The 21,208-nt window shown below is 42.8% G+C and overlaps 1 protein-coding gene across 1 annotated transcript in view; it reads left to right on the top strand.

Moving 5' to 3' along the window:
* The first annotated feature begins 1,477 nt into the window (after positions 1 to 1,477).
* ANKRD55 (ankyrin repeat domain 55) overlaps positions 1,478 to 21,208 on the top strand; it is a 140,635-nt gene continuing 120,904 nt past the window's right edge. Inside the window, exons 1-2 of the mRNA XM_075542652.1 lie at positions 1,478 to 1,517; positions 1,911 to 2,063. Coding sequence (XP_075398767.1) covers positions 1,478 to 1,517; positions 1,911 to 2,063 — 193 coding nt within the window. The remainder of the gene's footprint in view (positions 1,518 to 1,910; positions 2,064 to 21,208) is intronic.

The following is a 21,208-nucleotide window of genomic DNA, read 5'->3' as shown; positions in this document are numbered from 1 at the left end:
AACATTTTACGATCAGTTTTCTCTTTGGGCTCATTTTTAACAGTGAGTTATGTGCCGGGTTGCTGATGACAAGGTCAGGTGTCCCAAACCACCAGTCTCGGACAACCTAAGGGTGGGTCTGCCCTGCCTATCTGCTTGTTGAGTCAGAATCAACCCCAAAGCAGTGAGTGTTGAGTTTTTATTGCTTTCTCCTCTCTTTTGGTTTGAGGTATTTCCATGTTTTATTTTGTTGTGGTTGTGGTTAAGGTCTTTCTTATATGATTTCCTTTATATAAAATTCAGGACAGGTAAATCTATAAATACCATAACTACATGAATCGTTTCTTTGGGTTATGGCAGAGGAGGTTTGGGGGAGCTAATAATAAATGCAAGCATTAAGAGGATATTCTAAAATGTACTGTGATGAATGCACAACTCTTTATTATATTTAAACCATTGAATTGTCTGGCATGTGAACTATATGTAAATAAAGCTGTTAAAATAATTGGAATCTAGTAATAATTCCTAAATAAAATTTGAAGAATTAATTAGCAAAATATACAAAAGCAACATTTATCTAAATCCGTTTTTTCTTTATATCCCTTTTATCTTATTTGGGACCAAACAGCTCAGTGAGTTGATTAATCTTAACCCATATTTCCTTAGCTTGATACCTACTAGTGTAATTTAAGGTTTCTTCACCAATTCATGCTTAACCCCCTAGGTTTGGCTTTTATAATTAATTCAAGAACCTGGTGTTGGAAATTTTAATATTTACTTATGAAGCATCGTTTAATTAATGATTTATGATAAGTAGCTCTGGTTGGTATTTTCAGATACTGTTTCCCTCCCCCCAGAGAAGAAGGGAGTGGAAGATGTACTGGGGACGTGGGTAGTTACGTCATCCAGCACATGGCCAGGAGCCTCCTGCTACAATATTTACGTCCTAGTCCATTGAGAGGCACTGTCTGCTCACGTGACCCAGATGCGGCTCGCACTCCTCCACCAGCTGAATCCAAACTGCACGGGCAGCTCTGCACATGCTCCGTTTGGCCCTGCGAAGCCTCACTCACCCATTGAGATTTCTGTGGGTTTAAAGCAACGTTCCGGCTGCTGACGCTCTGTGGCCCGCAGTGGCTTCTCAGCCCAGATCTCAGGCCGATGCCCTCCACCCCAAATACTCTTGGGCGTTTGGGCTTTTAAAAAATTGTTTGGGGATAGAGAGTGTGCAATACTTATACACAACTACCGCTCCTGAAAGAGGCTGTAAGAAGTTAGTCTTCCCCGGCAGGATGAGAGGAATTGCGTTTACCTGTTTCCATCATTTGCCTTGACAACCTGCAGCGCGGAGGCGCATTCGGTCTCCAACAGAGGTCCTGGCAGGCGAAGCTGCTGCTTGCTGACTGTTGACAGGAACGTGTGAGGTGGTGTGTTTCCTCCTCTCCAGAGCCCTGGTGCTGTTTTGCCATTCTGATGGTGAATGAGGAGACAAGCAACCATGGATTTCAGCACCCCGTCTGTGTTGGATCAACAGAAAGGTAGGTTTTCTTCCAGCTGTTTTGATGCGTCTCTGATTCTCAGTATCATTCTTCCGGACAGACGAGGGACTGGCTGCTGTAAGGAGAGGGGGAGAGTGTGCGTCTGCATGCGTATGTGTGTGCAAAGGCTCTCTGTGTGAAAACAAAACCGCTCTAAATGTGCCCTCGTCATTGGATAAAGCGTTTGGAGGAGAAATATAAGCTGAACAGCTGAACTACAATTTTTTTTTTGAATTGCGTTTCAAGCCTAGTAGCTACTTTAAGCAGTAGTATCATTGTTCTCATTAGTCTTTTGACTTCGAATCTTTATTTATTTTTAAAAAGCATTAAGTAGCACAAACAGAACAAATCATGTGTTTTGCAGTCAATTAGCCCAAGCTCTCATTGTTGTAGCGTCACTTCATTCCCTTCGGGAATGGATGCTGCCCATATTTCTGCTGCGGTTCATCCAGTATCTCAGTCAAGGTTGGGGAATGACTTACCGCCTTACCGCCTTGGCATTATTTGCTGTAGCGGATTATACCTTCCATATAATCCAGGGTGAAGGTAATTTTCCACTAAAGGGTTAACTGTGAAATAGACCCACGTTCATAATAAGCATTTACTAAGCTGTACAGTCTATGTGAGTACATTTTGCACACACAAGTGTGTATGTATACACACATCTATGTGATACCTGTGCGTGACGATGCGCCTTTTCTGTATGTGCCATGGAAATTTCCATTCTGGAAGTATAACAAATAGGTTGTAGGATCTTTTGAAAAATACCCGAGACCGAAACCACTTTCTGTAATCTCTGATTAGTCTTCCAGGTGTTACAGTCCTTTGTTCATTTTACTTGTTTTGGGGTATAACCTGAAAATGGTGATTTGTGGGAGTCTCATTCGGAAAATTCACTGGTTGGTTTTGTTTTGTTTTGCTTTGTTGTTGTTTGGTCCCTTTACCTGTGTGGGGTCACAATATGCTCCTAAAGCCTCAAGCTAGATCCGCTTTCTGGGAGGAATCATTTAACTCGGTGGCTCTCTAACATGTTTGCTGTACATACAGATTCCTGAGTTCCTAGATGTAGATGATTTAATCTTCAGGTGTCAGCCTATTGGAAAGTGTGTGTGTGTGTGTGTGTGTGTGCGCGCGCGTGCGTGCGCGAGATCACAATATGCTGCCTGCGCTGTGTTTGGCATAGACGCACTGGAGAGGAGGTGACTGTCACCATTATCCTATGCTCTCTGTAAATTGTATCTCATCACAGATGGCAATCAACAAAAGTATATATCGACTTGAAATCAAGGAGCTCATACTAACTTGGGGGAAAATAATCAGATTGCTGACACACACTCAGCATACCTTAATAAAAACAGGAACACAATGAACTTATTATTTTTTAATGAATTTGAGGGTGCTGGAAATAACCACAGAAGAACTAGTCTTTTGTAATAAATTAATCTCATCTAGTATGGTGCCTTCCAACAGGAATGGCCCCCAAACATTGATTTCTACCCATCATTTGAACAATTCACAGTTTTTTCTTTCACCCAAGGCCTGATCACCACCCCTGCCCACCTATGTAAGTTAATCCTCTCTCTCACATTGCCTGTTTGCTCTATCAAACCTTTACCTGTTTGCTAGAGGCTCTGTGGAATGGGCTGCAGAAGCTCAGAAATATAGGTCAGAGTGAAAGGTCAGTGTTGTCCTGATTGTGTGATCTTTTGAGCCTTAATTTCCTCAATGATAAAATGGAAGATGCTTACCTACTAAGGTTGTTGTGAGCATTTAAAATAGTTTGTTACAAAAGTACCTACCACCTTTCCTGATAGCCAAGAGGTACTTTTAAGTCACTGCTAACATTGTGATTATCATTGCTAGAGTACAAAGGTAGTGCACATGGTTAATGTACTTGACTCCTATGAGAGAGATCGAAGGTTCAAGTCCATCCAGAGGTACCGCGGAAGAAAAGCTTGGCAATCTACTTCTGAAAAATCAGCCACTGAAAACCCTCTGGAGTTCAGTTCTGCTCTTAGTCACTGAGAGTCAGTGTGAGTCGGGATGGGCTCAGTATCCACTGGACTGTGAGCCTCTGAAGAACAAAAGATGATTCGCCTCTCTATCTCCAACTGGGGACTGGGTTAGTCCTCATTAACGAGATGCTTCCATTATGTTTTCAGAACTTCAGGATGAGTCCTGGAGAAACACTTAACTAAATGGTTCCTAAATAGTTCTATTGCCTCACTAATTCTTTTTTTAAATTAATTTTTAAATTTTTAAAAGTCATTTTACTAGGGGCTCATACAATGCTTATCACAATCCATACAGACATCAATTGTGTAAAGCACATCTGTACATTCATTGCTCTCAACATTCTCAAAATATTTGCTCTCCACTTAAGCCCCTGGCATCAGATCCTCATTTTCCCCTCCCTCTCCACTCCCCCCTCCCTCATGAGTCCTTCATAATTTATAAATTATTATTTTCTCAGATCTTGCCTTGTCCGACGTCTCCCTTCACCCACTTTTCTGTTGTCCATCCCCCAGGGAGGAGGTCACATGTAGACCCTTGTAATTAGTTCCCTCTTTCCAACCCACTCCCCTCCACCCTCCCAGTATCGCCACTCACACCCCTGATCCTGAAGGTATCATCCACCCTGGGTTCCTTGTGTTTCCAGTTGCTATCTGTACCAGTGTACATCCTCTGGTCTAGCCAGACTTGCAAGGTAGAATTGAGCTCATGATGGAGTGGGGGGAGGGGGGAGGAGGAAGTATTTAGGAACTAGAGGAAAGTTGTATTTTTCATCGTTGCCACAGCACACCTTGACTGGCTCGGCTCCTTCCCTAGACCCCTCAGCAAGGGGATCTCCAGTGGCCGACAAATGGGCTTTTGGTCTCCACTCTGAACTTCCCCCTTCATTCACTATGGTAAGATTTTTTTTGTTCTGATGATGCCTTATACCTGATCCCTTCGACACCTCATGATCACACAGGCTGGTGTGCTTCTTCTATGTGGGCTTTGTTGTTTCTGAGCTAGATGGCCACTTGTTTACCTTCAAGCCTTTAAGAATCCAGACATTATACCTTTTGATAGCCGGGCACCATCAACTTTCTTCGCCACATTTGCTTATGCACCCATTTGTCTTCAGCGATCATATCATGAAGGTGTGCACCCAATGATATGAATTTTTGTTCTTTGATGCTGATACCTGACCCTTCGGCACGTCGTGATCACACAGACTGGTGTGTTCTTCCATGGGGGCTTTGTTGCTTCTGAGCTAGATGGCTGTTTGTTTAACCCCAAGCTTTTAAGACCCCAGATGCTATATCTTTTGATAGCTGGGCACCATCAGCCATTTCACCACATTTGCTTATTCATCCGCATTGTCTTCAGTGGTTGTGTCAGGAAGATGAGCATCATAGAATGCCAATTTAATAGAAGAAAATATTCTTGCATTGAGGGAGTACTTGAGTGGAGACCCGATGTGCTTCTGCTACCTTAATACAAAAACTATAAATATAGGCACATAGATCTATTTCCCCACCCTCATATATAAATATATTTGCTTATGTACATGCCTTTATCTAGACCTCTATAAATGCCCTTTGCCTCCCAGCTCTTTCCTCTATTTCTCTTGACTTTCCTCCTGTCCCACTGTCATGCTCAGTCCCCACCTGGGTTTCAGCAATTCCTCTTGGTTACAGTACCCTTGATCATGCCCTACCGGGCCTCCCACACCCACCTCACCACCAATTTGGATCACTTGTTGTTCCCTTGTCCCTGGGTTTGTTAACACCACGTCCTTCCCCCCTACCTCCACTTATCCCATGTCCCCCGGGAACTGTCAGTCCTGTTGTTTTCTCCTCCAGATTGTTTATCTATCCTATCTTATTTAGACGGACCTGCAGAGATAATAACATGTGCAAAAATAAGACAGAGCAAAACCAAGCAACAATATACAACAAAACAACAATAACAACAACAAACTACTGACAACGGACAAAAAAACACACACAACAAGAAAGAAAAGCTTGTAGTTAGTTCAAGGATAGTTTGTTGGCCTTTAGGTGTGTTTTCCAGTCCAGTCTGTTGGGGCACCATTCCCTGGCCCCAAAGTCCACCTTCAGCATTCCCTGGGAAACTTGCTGCTCCATTTCCTTACTGTTCTGCTGCATTCCCCCAGTGCTTTGCCTTGGTGTGGCGGGATCAGGTAGGGCACAATTCCCACACTCTATCTCAGGTGCTGTCCCCCGCAGGGCCATTGGTCAGTGAGGGGCGCCATTTCTCTTAGTGGGGCTGACCATGTGGTCCGCTCTGTGGACTGGCTGCTCTAATTGGGGTCATCAACCTCAAGGCCTGGTGGGCCAGGATGTGCTCCACTCTCTCCTACTCCCCCTTCATCTGCTCCCGTGTGCTCCAATCAGATATGTCCCTCTCCCTGAGCTGCAGATTCAATGCCATCCTTTGAAATAAATTCATCTGGGGGGAGGGGCAGGCATCCACTTACTATTTGGGCCTGGGGCCAGTCCTCTAGACCTCTCCACTGGTTCCCTACTCCACACCAGAATGTTGCACTCACACCTTGGGGCACTGGGTTGAAGTCTGGTCCTTCTTTCCCTGTGGAGATATAAACAATACCCTCCCCTTGGGTGGGTTACCCCATTTCTTCCTTATTTTCATCATTTTTTCCTTTCCTCACCTCCTCCCCAGTTGTCTACCATGTGCATCCTTGCATTTGATCTTGTCCCTGCCATACTACATGGTCCTCATCCCAAGAATGTTTGTATACAGTAGCTTTTCCTCTCTGCCCCTTTTGCATTTTTTTAACACTTACCTCAGTGGACTCATGTTGTACTTGTCCTTTTGTGCCTGACTTACTTTGCTTAGCATGATTTCCTCCAGTTCTTCCCATGCAGCGATGTACTTCATATGTTCATCACTGCTTTTAAGCGATGCGTAGTACTCCATTGTATGTATATACTAGTTTTTTTTTGTTTTTTTTTTAAACAATTTATTAGGGGCTCATACAACTCTTATCACAGTCCATGCATATACATACATCAATTGTATAAAGCACATCTGTACATTCTTTGCCCTAATCATTTTCTCTTGTTTTCTCCTCTTTTTTTTTTTTTTTTACATTTTTTTTTCTTCTTTTACATTTTATTAGGGACTCCAACAACTCTTACCACAATCCATACATATACATACATCAATTGTACAAAGCACACCCATACACTCCCTGTCCCAATCACTCTCAAGGCATTTGCTCTTCACCTAAGCCCCTTGCATCAGGTCCTCCTTTTTTTCCCCCCCTCCCTCCCTTTTCCCCCCTCCCTCATATGCCCTTGGTAATTTATACCTCGTTATTTTGTCATATCTTGCCCTATTCGGGGTCTCCCTTCCCCCCTTCTCTGCTGTCCCTCTCCCAGGGAAGAGGTCACATGTGGCTCCTTGTAATCAGTTCCCCCTTTCCAACCCACTCACCCTCCACTCTCCCAGCATCGTCCCTCACGCCCTTGGTCCTGGAGGTATCATCCACCCTGGATTCCCTGTATCTCCAACCCTCCTATGTACCAGTGTACAGCCTCTGTCCTATCCAACCCTGCAAGGTAGGATTCGGATCATGGTAGTTGGGGGGAGGAAGCATCCAGGATCTGGGGGAAAGCTGTGTTCTTCATCGATACTACCTCACACCCTAATTAACCCATCTCCTCTCCTAAGCCCCTCTGTGAGGGGATCTCCATTGGCTGACACTTGGGCCTTGGGTCTCCACTCTGCACTTCCCCCTTCATTTAATATAATATATATATACACATACATATATACATATACACATAAATACACATAAATACACACACTTATATCTTTTTTTTTTTTTTTTTGCATGATGCCTTATATCTGGTCCCTTGGGCACCTCGTGATCGCACTGGCTGGTGTGCTTCTTCCATGTGGGCTTATTTGTTTCTGAGCGAGATGGCCGCTTGTTCACCTTCAAGCCTTTAAGACCCCAGACACTATCTCTTTTGATAGCCGGGCACCATCAGCTTTCTTCACCACATTCACTTATGCACCCATTTGTCTTCAGCGATCCTATCATGGAGGTGTGCAGTCAATGATATGATTTTTTGTTCTTTGATGCCTGGTAACTGATCCCTTTGGGACCACTCGATCACACAGGCTGGTGTGTTCTTCCATGTGGACTTTGTTGCTTCTGAGCTAGATGGCTGCTTGTTTATCTTCAAGCCTTTAAGACCCCAGTCACTATCTCTTTTGATAGCCGGGCACCATCAGCTTTCTTCACCACATTTACTTGTTCACCCATGTTGGCTCCAGCTGTTGTGTCGGGAGAGTGAGCATCATAGAGTTCCAATTTAATAAAAGAAGGTATTCATGCATAGAGGGAGTGTTTGAGTAGAGGCCCAAGGTCCTTCTGCCACCTTAATACTTGACCTATAAATATAGACACAAAGATCTATTTCCCCAACCTCCTATATATATTTGCATGTACATGTCGTTGTCTAGACCTCCATGAATGCCCTTTGACTTCTAGCTCTTTCCTCCATCTCCCTTGACCTTCCTCCTGCCCTACTACCATGCTTCATCGCCACCTGGGCTAGAGTATACCTCTTCTCTAAGCAACCTTACCCTTGATCATTTCCCACCAGGCCTGCCACTCCCCCTTCTCTACCCTTTGGGGTCCCATGTTTTTCACTTATACTAGTTTTTTAATCCAATCGTCAGTTGATGGAAATTTGGGTTGCTTCCAACTCCTTGAAATTGACCTCACTAATTCTTATACCTCCTTCAAAACCTGAAAGGCCATAATTGGTCTTAAACTAGATAGATAGATAGATAGATAGATAGATAGATAGATAGATAGATGGATAGAGATATAATTGTTGCGCAAACAATGATGAAATAACTTTCCCTAGAAAAGTTGAACGTAAGGCTTCAGAACAGTTTTCCACATTTATGGGTTTCTAGAAAATCTAAATGATAATGATGAGATGCTTCCCAAGCAGATTCTGGTAGAAGTATCACGCCCCGGAAGGGCCTTGGAAGGCTTGTAATCTATTGGTTGTAAAACCTGCTGGCACACAAGGAAGAGAAGAGCCAGTCAGGGTGCAGTATAGCACCGATGAAACATACAACCTTCTTCTAGTTCTTTAATGCTTCCTCTCCCCACTAACATGACCCCAATTCCATCTTACAAATCTGGCTAGACCAGAACATGTACACTGGTACAGATACGAGCTCGCAACACAGGGAATCCAGGACAGACAAACCTCTCAGGACCAATAAGGGGAGCAGCAGTAAGAGGGGGATAAGAGTGGGGGGAGAAAGGGGGAACCAATCACAATAGTTGACATATGGTCTCCCTTGCAAGGGGACAAACAGCAGAAATGTGTGTGAAATGAGACAGCAGTCGGTGTAAGAAAAAGAAGAAAAATGGATAAATTCTCAAGGGGACATTGGGGAAGGGAGAGTGGGGGTGGACGAGGGGAAGATGCGATGTTGCTGCCAGGGGCTCAAGTAGAAAGAAAATGTTTTTAAAAAGAGGATAGCAACATATGTACAGATGTGTTTGACAAAATGGACATCTATATGGATTGTGATAAGAGCTGTAAGAGCCTCTAATAAAATGATTTTTTTTAAACCTGCTGGCATATAAATTCTAGGAAATTTCAATACCTGGATCTTTACTCCTGTCAATACCAATTTAATCAACAAGTGTGAGGAGTGGTCTATAAAAAGAGAGCTAGAGAAAGGTGTGTGTGGGGGGGTACTTTTTACTGGTGAGTGTTGATGCTTCAGTGATGGGACCCTCACCTTTCAGCCAGGAAAGCAGAACTGGATCTCCAGCCAAGGCACCTGGTATGCCGCTGTGATGCTGAATAGGTTTCAGCAGAGCTCCCAGACTAAGATGGACTAGGAAGAAAGCCCTAATGATCTACTTCTGAACATCAGCCAACGAAAACGTTATGGATTACAGCAATCTGATTTGCTTGTCCCTAAGCTTTCATATGGGAAACTAGCAAACCCAGAGCAACACAAAAGAAAAGTCCATTTGAATAAGAAGAACACAAGACTGATTAGAGAGAAAGCAGAGACCCAGGAGTTCCAGATTTTCACTGGCTAATTGTTTTATGAAATGAGCTAGCCTGGTCTCTTCTCTTCCTGGTTTGCCTTATTCTGGAAGTTCCCCTAAAACCTGTTGACCATGGGTGACCCGATTGGCATCTCAAATGCCAGTGGCATCGCTTCTAGCATCACAGGAACATGAAAGCCAACACAGTGTAACAAACTGACAGACCAGTACTCTTGGAATAAACAAACCTGCCTCGAAAGAAGGACAGCTAGAGGGCTCTTTCGAATTGGGATTTGGGGGACTTTACCTCATGTACCATCAGGAGGACCCGACCCTTGGAGACATCGTGCTTTGAAAAGTAGAGAGTCAGTCAAGAAGAACCTCAAAGACGCGGAGCAACACGCGGCTTCATCAGTGCGCTCCAGCACGGCTGCAGGTATAAAATGGTGCGGCCAGGCAGTGTTTTGTTCTGCTGTGTAAGGGTCTCTACGCATCAGAACTGACGCAGCAGCACTAGCGACAACAATAAAATATCCTTCCCCACATTTGGTTCCATTTCTCTTGATCTGGAGGCACCAAGATCCTATGCCAGGGGGTTGGGAAAGACAGACATTTGCTCGAGACCTAGCTGCATCCCCCCAACAGTTGCATGATTTTGGACACACGGACTGAGCTCCTTGGATTTCATCTCATCTGTAAAATGCGGATAAGCTTATTTCATCGTGGAATTGATTGAAGGGGAGTTTCAAAATCAGGTTATCTGTGGGCAAAGGCCATCCGGGCTATGTCTCTGGTTTGCTTTGTCAAATCGTGAGGGAGGAAGCCAAGGTCAGCCACACTCTTCTCTCCTGTTTGGCCCTTTTGATTTTCACCATGGCAACGCCTCTTCTAGTCCCACGTGCTCTTTCTGGCTGCGTTCCCTCTTAAAGCCTGCGCGCAGGAAAGGGCCTGTAGTAAAATCATTTACTACAGGAGTCAAGGTGTTCCATAACTGAAGGCATTTGCTTTCTGAGCTTTGCCTCTAACTGCCTGATTGCGGAAAGAACAGATTTGCATGCTGGAAGGAATCCCAGACTTCAGGGAGAAAATAGGGAGAGAAGGCTGGTCCCCAGGGCCTTGGCCCCCCACCCCCACTCCACTGTGTTATTGAGAGGAAGGGGGAGTCAACTTGCCCAGGTCCTTCCAGAAATGAAGCTGGGCAGTGTGTTTGCAGATCATCCGAGCTTATTTTTCTAGGCATGTTGCTGGGAGAAGTAGAAGAGCGGTTGGCTATCTTCTTGTCCATATTAACACAGTGTTTTCATGACCTAGGGCTGTGCTGACAGAGTGGTTTAAAACAACAGACATGTACTAGCTCTCAGTTCTAGAAACCAGAACGCTGAAATCAAGGTGCCCTCCTTAAGCAGTTGTTAAAGTGCTCTGCTAACTAAAGGGTTACATTCTAGGAATAAGGGCTTAATCTTATTCAGACTCAGTTCCAATCATTCATAGACTCCGATGGAACCCTCCAGCTATTCAAGGAGAAACGTGACTGATGGCTTTCATAAACATTAGAGCCTTGGAAAGCCTAAGGGCAGTTCTACCCGATCCATAGGATGGATGAGTCAGAATTGACTCACAGCAGTGAAATGGGTTTAGTTCTTCACACTTTCACCCTGGGAGGCCCCAGAGGAGAATGTGTTCTTTACCTCCTTCCATTTCTGACTGTTTATGGTTGTGTCTTCTGCTTTTCTGCCTCCACCTTCACACAGGCTCACCTTCGTGGGTCTGCCTAAAAATCCTCCTGCCTCTCTCTTACAAGGAGGTATGTGATCGCAACTTGGAGTCCACCTACATAATCCAGAACAAACTCTCCTCAAGATGCTAGACTTACTCACATCTTGGCCGCATAGGGTCATTTTCCCTCTTGTGCCGTACAGGATCATCTTCATACATTCTGAAGATTGCTGCTAGCTGTTGCTCAGTCAGCCTGACTCATGGCAACAGCATGTCCATTCGTATCTGACTAATGAGAGGCATAGGGTTTCCAGGTCTTTTTTCCTCGTCTGCTGTAGTCTGGAAATTCCACTGAAACCTAATTCCATTGAAACCTATTAAATATCATTGCCTCTCACAGCCCCCCCCCCCCGGACAGACAACTGAACCTTCATCTCCTGCATGGAAAATGAGAATTCATCCACTGAACCACCCCTCCCCTATTGGCATTAGGTCACAGATATATCTTTGCGGCTACCCTTCCACTCAGTACATACAGGGGAAAGAGGTCAAACATCAAGTGTATTCTTAGGAAGCATCCAACCTTGTGACTTTTGGGTGTATTGTTAATTTTTATTAATTTAAATATAAAAGGTATTTGGGTACTTGAGAGTTGGGATAGATAGGGCATCTATTTGATGAAGGTTTTAAATAATAATAAAGGCTAATGTTTATTGAACACTTCTCAGAGTCAGGCACTGTACTAGGTAGCATGCTGGGGACAGCTCACTGAAAACCCTATTATCATCATCATGATCATTTATTATTATTATTATTATCTTTACCAAATTCAAATAAGTTGTGCCTAACCCAAGGTTTCTAGAAGACAAAATGGCAAAACCGACACCCAAACCTACATCTATTTGACTTCAATATCATGTGAAAAAACAAAACATCAATGAAAAATCAAGTGAATGAAGCATATATTTTCTCAATCAAGCTGTTATCACAGCTTGTGTTGTGGAGTTTTCAAGCTCCCACTCGCAGATGGGCAGGCTTTAAATTCCCACTTTTAATCCAAAATGGACATGCTAAACAAAAAGCATTTAGAGCACACCGATTTGCAAAAGTTGAAAATCTGGTGTGACAGCCAGATGGCTTCATTGGAAGAATAGGCACAAAGCACCTAGAGTATGGTGGCCTCTTTCCAACATGTCATGAGAGATGATCCTGGAATGGTAGGCAAGGGGGAAAGACGGTCCCCCACTCAACCCTGTCACACCCCACACTTAGCCAGATGCACTTTAGAGGTCGAACTTAGTCCCTTGTCCAAAAGCCAAATATCATTGTTACGTGTTATGAATCCGTTCCAACCCATAACAACCCTATGCACAGAAGGAAACACTGCATGGCGGTGCACCATCCTCATAATTGTTCCTTCGCCTGGGCCCATTGTTGCAGCCATAGTCAGTCCCTCTTGTGGAGGGCCTTCCTCTTTTGACCACCTGACCCAGCATGATGTCCTTCATCAGAGACTGGTCTCTCCTGACAACACATGCAAAGTATGTAAAAGGAAGTCTCACCATCCTTGCCTCTAAGGAGCACTCTGGCTGTACTTCTTCCAAGACATTCTTGTGTATCCTTTTGGTTAAACTGATTAAGACTTTAAATATTCTTCTCTAGCCCCACAATTCAAATGCATCAAATCTGCTTTGGTCTTATTCAGTCTCCAGTATTCAATGTCCAACTTTCACATGCATGTTAGGCAGTGGAAAATGCCATGGTTTGGGTCAGGCCCACTTTATTCCTCAAAGTAACCTCTTTCCTTGTCAACACTTTAAAGAGGTGTTGTGCAGCTAATTTACCTAAGGCAGCTCATCTTTTGATTTGTTGACTGCTGCGTCCATGAGCATTAATTGCGGATCCAAGCAAGACAAATTGCTTGACAACTTGAACCTGTTCTCTATTATCAGGATGATATCTGTCGGTGCAGGTGTAAGGACTTTGGCTTTCTTTAAATTGAGTTATTATCCATTCTGAAGGCTGCAATCCTTGAGTTTCATCAGCAAGGGCTTTAATTCTTCCTCAGTTCAGCAAGCAAGGTTATGTCATCTACATGTTGAACATTGTTAATAAGCCTTCCTACAATTCTGATGCCACATTCTTCTTCATGAAGAAAACCAAATTGGGTCACCACATTAGAAATTTCCCACCACCTTTAATCATTTGCTCACATTTCTGAACAACTCCTAAACAACATGTTGGGTGCTTCATACTAATGGATTTTTCTGCTTTGATGAGCCATTTTGACATTGCTGTTATTAAGTACTGTGGAGTTGATTCCAGCTCATAGTGACCCAGTGCCATCCTCACAACTGTTATTACGTTTCAGGACATTTGCAGAATATGTTAAGAAAACATAGCTTCCTCTTCATGGGAAAGTTGGACAATGAAAAGGAATTCTTCTGGAGAAGAATTGATTCATTTGAATTATAGAGTTAGAGTAGATGGTATATATACCGTGCACCACCAGAAGTACAGCGAAAATATTCCGCAAAACCAAGAGTGACACGATTTTATCTCACATACTTTGGACGTGTGATTCGAAAAGACTAACCAGGGGGAAAGGACCCATTCAAAGAACCCACTGTCATCCAGTGAACGATTCAAACTCCTAGTGACCCTGTATAGAACTTCTGAGATTATAAACCTTTAAAGGAGCAGCCAGCATCATCTGGTCTTCAACAGAGCGGCTGGTTGGTTTGAACTGCCAACGTTGAGGTTAGTAGTCCAAGGCTTACATAGCAGTGCTACCAAGGCTCGTTGGTGAAAGTCACACCTAGTAAAGTAGAAGGCTAACTCACAGGGGAGGACTCTCAGTGCGATGAATGAATTGATACAGTGGCTGCAACAGTGGGCTCCTACAATTGTTAATTGTGTATAACAAGTGTGTATGACAAGTGTGAGGAAGGAGCAGGACAGGCCAGTGTTTCCATATGAGCTGGAACTGACTGGATGGCACCAAAACAAAAAAAACAGCAACAACCAGGGAAAAAAAGAAAACTTTTAGCTGTTTTCATTATAAAACAAGTTCCTGACCTATCCCTGAACATGGGACAAGTTAAGAGTCTTGATACATTTAAGTCCAAGGTCAAGGTAAGGGAGGGAATGTGACCTAACACCACCTTGCAGATAAAACACATTGAATCAGGGATTATGTGTTTAGCACATTTTTTAACTTTCAGAAAATCTGCAAATCATTCAATAAAAAAAAAAAGTGTCTGCTGACTCTGACACTTTACCTATATCATGAATTGCTCTCTACATCACTGAGTCAGTGGTTCATCTCTTAACATGACTGTGGTTTGAGCTCATAAAAATCTGCTTCTGCCTTTCGTAAGAGCCCTTGGTTCGTTTTCTTCATGCAAAACTTGAGAATGGCACTCTCACTGATGATCATGACAGCGATGATGAGGGTATCAATGTGTGTGTATTCACCTTCATCTATCTTACTGTCTGATCCCAATTTCTCAATTAACCTAACAAGATAGTTCATACCATTTCCATTGCACTTAATGATCATGTCGCTTTGAGTTCCTTTCATCTGAACCATTTCTTCAGGCTTTTCTTGGCTGTTATGACATTGAACATTTTGAAGATTATAGTCACCCTGTTTCATTTTGCAATTTTCTAATGTTTGCCCATGATTAGATTTAAGTGATGCATTCCCAGTGGGAATATCAAATAAGTTCATCAACTTATCATGACATTGTATTGTTTACATTCTTTCTAATGATCATTTCTTTGGGGGTACTGGTATTGTACTATTAGATACCAAAGTTTTAACAAAGGTTTTTTTAAATTGGTTTTTTTCTCCTAATTGTAACATCAATACAGTCCTCTTCAAAAAGTCAAAGAATGCAAAAGTAAATACTGTATAAAATTGTTGGATTCGCTTAATTAGCAAAAACTTGGTTTTTCATTATCTCTTAGCCCCAGTTCCCAATTTTCAAGATAGTCCACACTAAGGTTAGGACTACTTTCTACAAAGAAGCTGAAATAGTGTGGGCCCAAAATATCCATTAATATCTATTAGTAGAAGAGCAATAACTCATTCATTATGTATCATCCACATGCCAGGCATTGAACTAGACTCTTTACTCTTACTGCCTTAATACTCTTGCTTATTCAATTTTTGTCATAGCCTATTAGAGAGTTTCAGTTTTCAGTCTGCGCTTATGTGATTTGCCCACCGCTACATTGGACAAGGGGTATACCTTCTATTTTAATCAGGTTTCTGACCTCCACACTCTCCTCCCCATAACCACCAAATTGCACTTTCTGGATCCTGAAAGCCCACCCTAGCAACCTCTCCCTGACTCCTAACACTAGGAGGAAAAGAAAAGTCCTGGTGACTTGAGTCCTTGCCAGAACATTCTGTTTCCTCGTGAAGTTTTCTGAGACTGGGCTCACAGTCACTGCAGGGTCACCACTGTGGCTTCACTAGGCAAGACTTTCATTTGCAATGAGCTCTGCCACGTGCTCACAGCACAATGTGACAGTCCAGAGTCTTCCAGAGTAGGGGCATATCTGGTCTCCGTGGAAACCTGCCTTTGGAGTAAAGAATGGAATCAGCATCCCAGACATAGATGGAGTTGGAGTCTAAATGGGTGCATTGACGCTGGAATGTGACCAATAGAACTGATGTGATAGGAATGGGGAATTTTCAAGATCAGGACTTGGCTTCCATCACAGAAACTTCTGAAGAGGGATTCTTTGTCATGGTCCTCCTAAGTCCATTTTTTCAGGGCAACAACTTGACATTTCTACAAGATAGAGTTCAGAGAGCCATGATCCCATAAGCAAGGTCAACCAAAAAACAAAAAACCTAAACTCACTGCCATCAAGACTCACAACAAGCTGATAGGACAGAGTAGAATGGCCCCTGTGAGTTTCCGGGACTGTAGTGGGAGTAAAAAGCACCATCTTTCTTCTTCGGAGTGGCTGCTGGTTCCAAACATTTAGCAGCCCAACTAGTAACCGCTGCACCACCAGGGCTGCTCCAGCAGTGAATACCAATTGGCAAACTGGTTACTTTAACTTTGGCATGCGAGGCTTTGAGATTCAATCATCTTTGCCCAGATATCATTTCTTTCTTCCTTCCTTTTAAAAAATCATTGTGTTGGGGCACTTACAGTTCTTGTAACAGTACACACAACAATTGTATCAAGCATATTTGTACATATGTTGTCATCATCAATTCTAAAACATTTTCTACTTGAGTCCTTGTATCAGCTCCTCCTTCCCCCCCCTCCCCCACCCTTCCACCTTCGTGAATCCTTGATCAATTATATATTGTTATTATTATTTTGTATCTGACACTGTCCATTGTCTCCCTTCACCCACATTTCTGTTATTTGTCTCCTCAGGGCTGGGGGAGGCTATATACCCAACCTTGTGATGGGTTCCCCCTTTCTCCCCCTTCCCCCTCCCTGACTATCCCCATACCTTCATGATATCGCTACTCCCACTACTGTTCCTGAGGGGTTTATCTGGCCTGAATTCCATGTGTCAAGAACTCTTATTGTACCAATGTGTTCTCTGGTCTAGCCAGATTTGTAAGGTAGAATTAGGTCATGGTAGTTGGGCGGGTTGTGGGGGAGAGCTGGAGTGAGGAAGCATTCAGGAACTAGAGGAATGATGTGTGATTCATCGGTGCTATACTGCACCTTGATTGAATCATCCCTTCCTATAACCCTTCTAAGGGGGGCATATCCATTTGTCTACAGATGGGCTTTGGGTCTCCACTCCCAACCCCCCTCCTTCGCATTGATATAGTTGTTTGTTCTGGATTTTTTTGATACTTGATATCTGATCCTATCAACACCTCATGATCACACAGGCTGGGGTGTTTTTTCCATGTGGGCTTATTTTCTTCCCTGCTAAATGGCTGCTTGTTTAACTTCAAGCCTTTAAGACCCCAGATGCTATATCTTTTGATAGCCAGGCACCATCTGCTCTCTTCATCACAATTGCTAATGCACCCATTTTGTCTTCAGCTATCATGTCAGGAAGGTGAGTATCAGAGTGCCAGGTCATTAGAACAAAGTGTTATTGTGTTAAGACAGGCCTTGAGTACAAGTCTAAAATCCATCTGCTATCTTAATACTTAACAGATAAATATATGTACATTGGTCTCTATCCCTTTCATTATAAATTAATATATTTACATACATACATGCCTATATCTATACCTCTCTAAAACATTGCTCTTGATCAAACCCCACCAGGCATTATACGCCCTCCTCTCCATCAATTTTAGATTTCTTATTGTTCCCTTTTCTCTGAGTTTGTCTGCTCCCTACTCCCTTGCGCCCTTCCCTCCTCTCCCATGCCCCACGCCGCCCCCCGGAACCACCAGGGCCATTGTTGTATCTTTGGGATTGTTCTGCCTATCTTATACAGATAGACACAGAGCAAAAGAAAAGCAAAACATAATAAGACAAACAAACAAAGCAAAACAAAACAAAAACACAATAGATAGTTTCAGGTTTGTCTGCTGACCCTTATGTATGTTTTCTTATCAAGTCCAATGAGGTCCTAAGCCCTGTCCCCCAAGTCAGAAGTCTATTTTCAGGATTCCTTGGGAACTTGGCTACTTTGCTCCTTTTGCTCCCCAGTTGCACTCCCTTCGCATTTGACCCCACTGTGCATGGGGCAGACCTGGCACACTTTCTGCACAAGGTCTCCAGTGCTGTCACCTGTAGCACTATGGGTCAGAGAGGGAAGGTTGTTTCTTGTGGTGGGGCCAGCCCTATGGTCCTCTCTATGTACTGGCTGCTCTGAGCAGAGATGTCATCCTGGGGCTTGGTGGTGGGCCATGGTGAAGTCCACTCAGAGATCATTTCTTCCTTCTTTAATTTATCACAGCAAGTCAGAGCACCATCTCGTGGTGTGTGATATATATATATATATATATATATATATATATATATATATATATATATATATATATATATATATATATATATATATATATATATATATAGTACCTGGAGTTCATTTAAATAGATACTTTTATCCTTTGGATAATTCTGTTCAAATTTGGTGACCAATGTTTCGGCCACAACCAAACAACATGGACTACTGAATATAGAGAGGTTTTGAGATGGGCTCACTGATTTCAGTTCACTACCACACAAACTAATTTAAGGATGCCTCCTAGAAGTGTCTTGGCCGAGAACAGCAGTACTTCTAAAGTTAGAAGAAACTTTAGTGAATATTTAACTCAATCCCCTCAAGTTTGATATGTGAAAACTGAAACAGAGAGAGAATAAATGGTGGTGTGCTGTAGTGAAGTAGATGCCCTCTGGAGTCAAACTGTACAAGTTCAAATCCCAGCATTGCACTTACTCTCTGTGTGACCCAGCTAATTAACATCTCTATATCTCCCTTTCCTCATTTGGTAAATTAAGAGGATGCTACTACCAAGGACTCTTTATAAAATTCGACTGGGTTAATATATGCAGGGCATTTGGAACCATGCCTGGCTAAGAGTAATCCTTCAGTGAGTGCTAGTGGTAACTGCTGGATTGTTATTTAATATTTTATAATAATCTTTATAAGGCTATTATAAATATTTAATGAAGTAATATATACAAAGTCCTTGAAACTGTGCCTGGCCCCATAATAATCATATAGTAGGTATTAGTGGTTATTAAAAATTACTTACCCAAAGTAAAAAAAAATAGCCTCAAGCTGTCTCCTCCTCTATAATGAATTCCTAGGTCTGCACCCTTTTTGCATTTGGAAAATGGAAGACGCACAATAAGCCTGAACAGAAAAGGCACCCCAGAAGTTCATTGATTCTCCAAGGAAGTTCATAGACTTTAGAGCACTTCCCCTGCTTCTGTTTTGTTGTTGTTTCCCTTTTTCCATTCTGCCCTCACTGAGGGGCTTTCTCATTATACTGCCTCTCCACTTAACCAGTACGGTAGGTATCTTCTCCAGGGACTGGTCTCTCCGGACAACATGCCCAAAGTCCAGGAGGTGAAGTCTCACGATCCTTGCTTCCATGAAGCAGTCCAGCTGTACTTGTTTCAAGACAGATTTTTTTGGTTGTTGTTCTTTTGGCAATTCAGATACTTCAAGTATTCTTCACCAGCACCACCATTCTTTTTTTTAACATTTTATTAGGGGCCCATACAACTCTTATCACAATCCATACATATACATATATCAATTGTATAAAGCACATCTGTACATTCTTTGCCCTAATCATTTTCAAAGCATTTGCTCTCCACTTAAGCCCTTTGCATCAGGTCCTCTTTTTTTTCCCTCCCTCCCTGCTACCCCCTCCCTCATGAGCCCTTGATAATTTATAGATTATTATTTTGTCACATCTTTCCCTATCTGGCGTCTCCCTTCACCCCCTTCTCTGTTGTCTGTCCCCCAGGGAGGAGGTCACGTGTAGATCCTTGTAATCAGTTCCCCCTTTCCAAACCACTCACCCTCTACTCTCCCAGTATCACCCCTCACACCCTGGTTCTGAAAGTATCATCCACTCTGGATTCCCTGTGCCCCCAGCTCCTATATGCACCAGTGTACAACCTCTGCTCTATCCAGACTTGCAAGGTAGAAACCAGATCATGGTAGTTGGGGGAGAGGAAGCATCCAGGATCTGGGGGAAAGCTGTATTCTTCATCGGTGCTACATGGCACCCTGACTGACTCATCTCCTCCCCTAGACCCCTCTGTGAGGGGATCTCCAGTGGCCAACAAATGGGCTTTGGGTCTCCACTCTGGACTTCCCCCTTCATTCACTATGGTAAGAATTTTTTTTTATGATGATGCCTTATCCCTGATCCCTTTGGCACCTCGTGATCGCACAGGCTGGTGTGTTTCTTCCATGTGGGCTTTGTTGCTTCTGAGCAAGATGGCCGCCTGTTCACCTTCAAGCCTTTAAGACCCCAGACACGATCTCTTTTGATAGCCGGCTACCATCAGCTTTCTTCGCCACATTTGCTTATGTACCCGTTGTCCTCAGCGATCATATCCTGGAGGCAGCACCATCATTCTATCGCAGAGATTCTGCTTCAGTCTTTCTTATTCACAATTCAACTGTCACACGTACAGGAGGCAATTGAAAAGCCCATGGCTTAAGTCAGGCCCACCTTGGTAACATCCCTGATTGATTATGGATCCAAGCAAGATGAAATCCTTGACAGCGTCAATCTTTTCTCCATTTATCATGTTGTTACCGATTGGTCCAGTTGTGAGGAGTGTGGTTTTGATTACATGGAACTGCAATCCAGGCTGCAGGTGGGAGGCATTGACCTTCATCAGTAAGGGCTTAAATTCCTACTTGATCTCAGTAGGTGAGGTTTTGTCATCTAAATGTTGCAAACTGTTAAGAACACTTTTCCCAGTCCTGTTGCCAAATTCTTCATATAGTCCAGCATCTCACTTTGTCTATTTAGAAATAAATATTTATTTTTTCCATTTTCTAAAGCATAAAGTTATTAATTTACTTTTTTTACTCATGAAAGTATGATTTTCCTGGGCTGAAAAACAACAACAGAAAAACCACAATTATTTCTTTGAAATAATATTAAACCTATAAATAAATCTGAATAATAATTCAACTCATTTGCATGATTTAAGTTTTCTGCCTAGGAACATAGTATGTTATCTTCATGTATATAATCCTCCTGTTATATCCCTCAAAAAATTCTATAGTACTCCTCATAGTATCTAAATAACTTGGTGAAATTCATTCCTGAGTATTTGATAGTTTCATGGGCTATTTTCCTCCTTATATTTTTTACTCTAGAAGAGCTATCTTGTTTATATTCATTTTTGAATATGATTAATTTATTCAGATCTAATTCTGCAAGTCCTGGGGTTCTTCTTTTTGTATCATC

This window comes from Tenrec ecaudatus, chromosome 2 (genome assembly GCF_050624435.1).
Source record: "Tenrec ecaudatus isolate mTenEca1 chromosome 2, mTenEca1.hap1, whole genome shotgun sequence".
Classification (NCBI taxonomy): Eukaryota; Metazoa; Chordata; class Mammalia; order Afrosoricida; family Tenrecidae; genus Tenrec; species Tenrec ecaudatus.
Note: the sequence above shows the minus strand (reverse complement) of the source record. Positions and strands in the feature narration are given on the sequence as shown.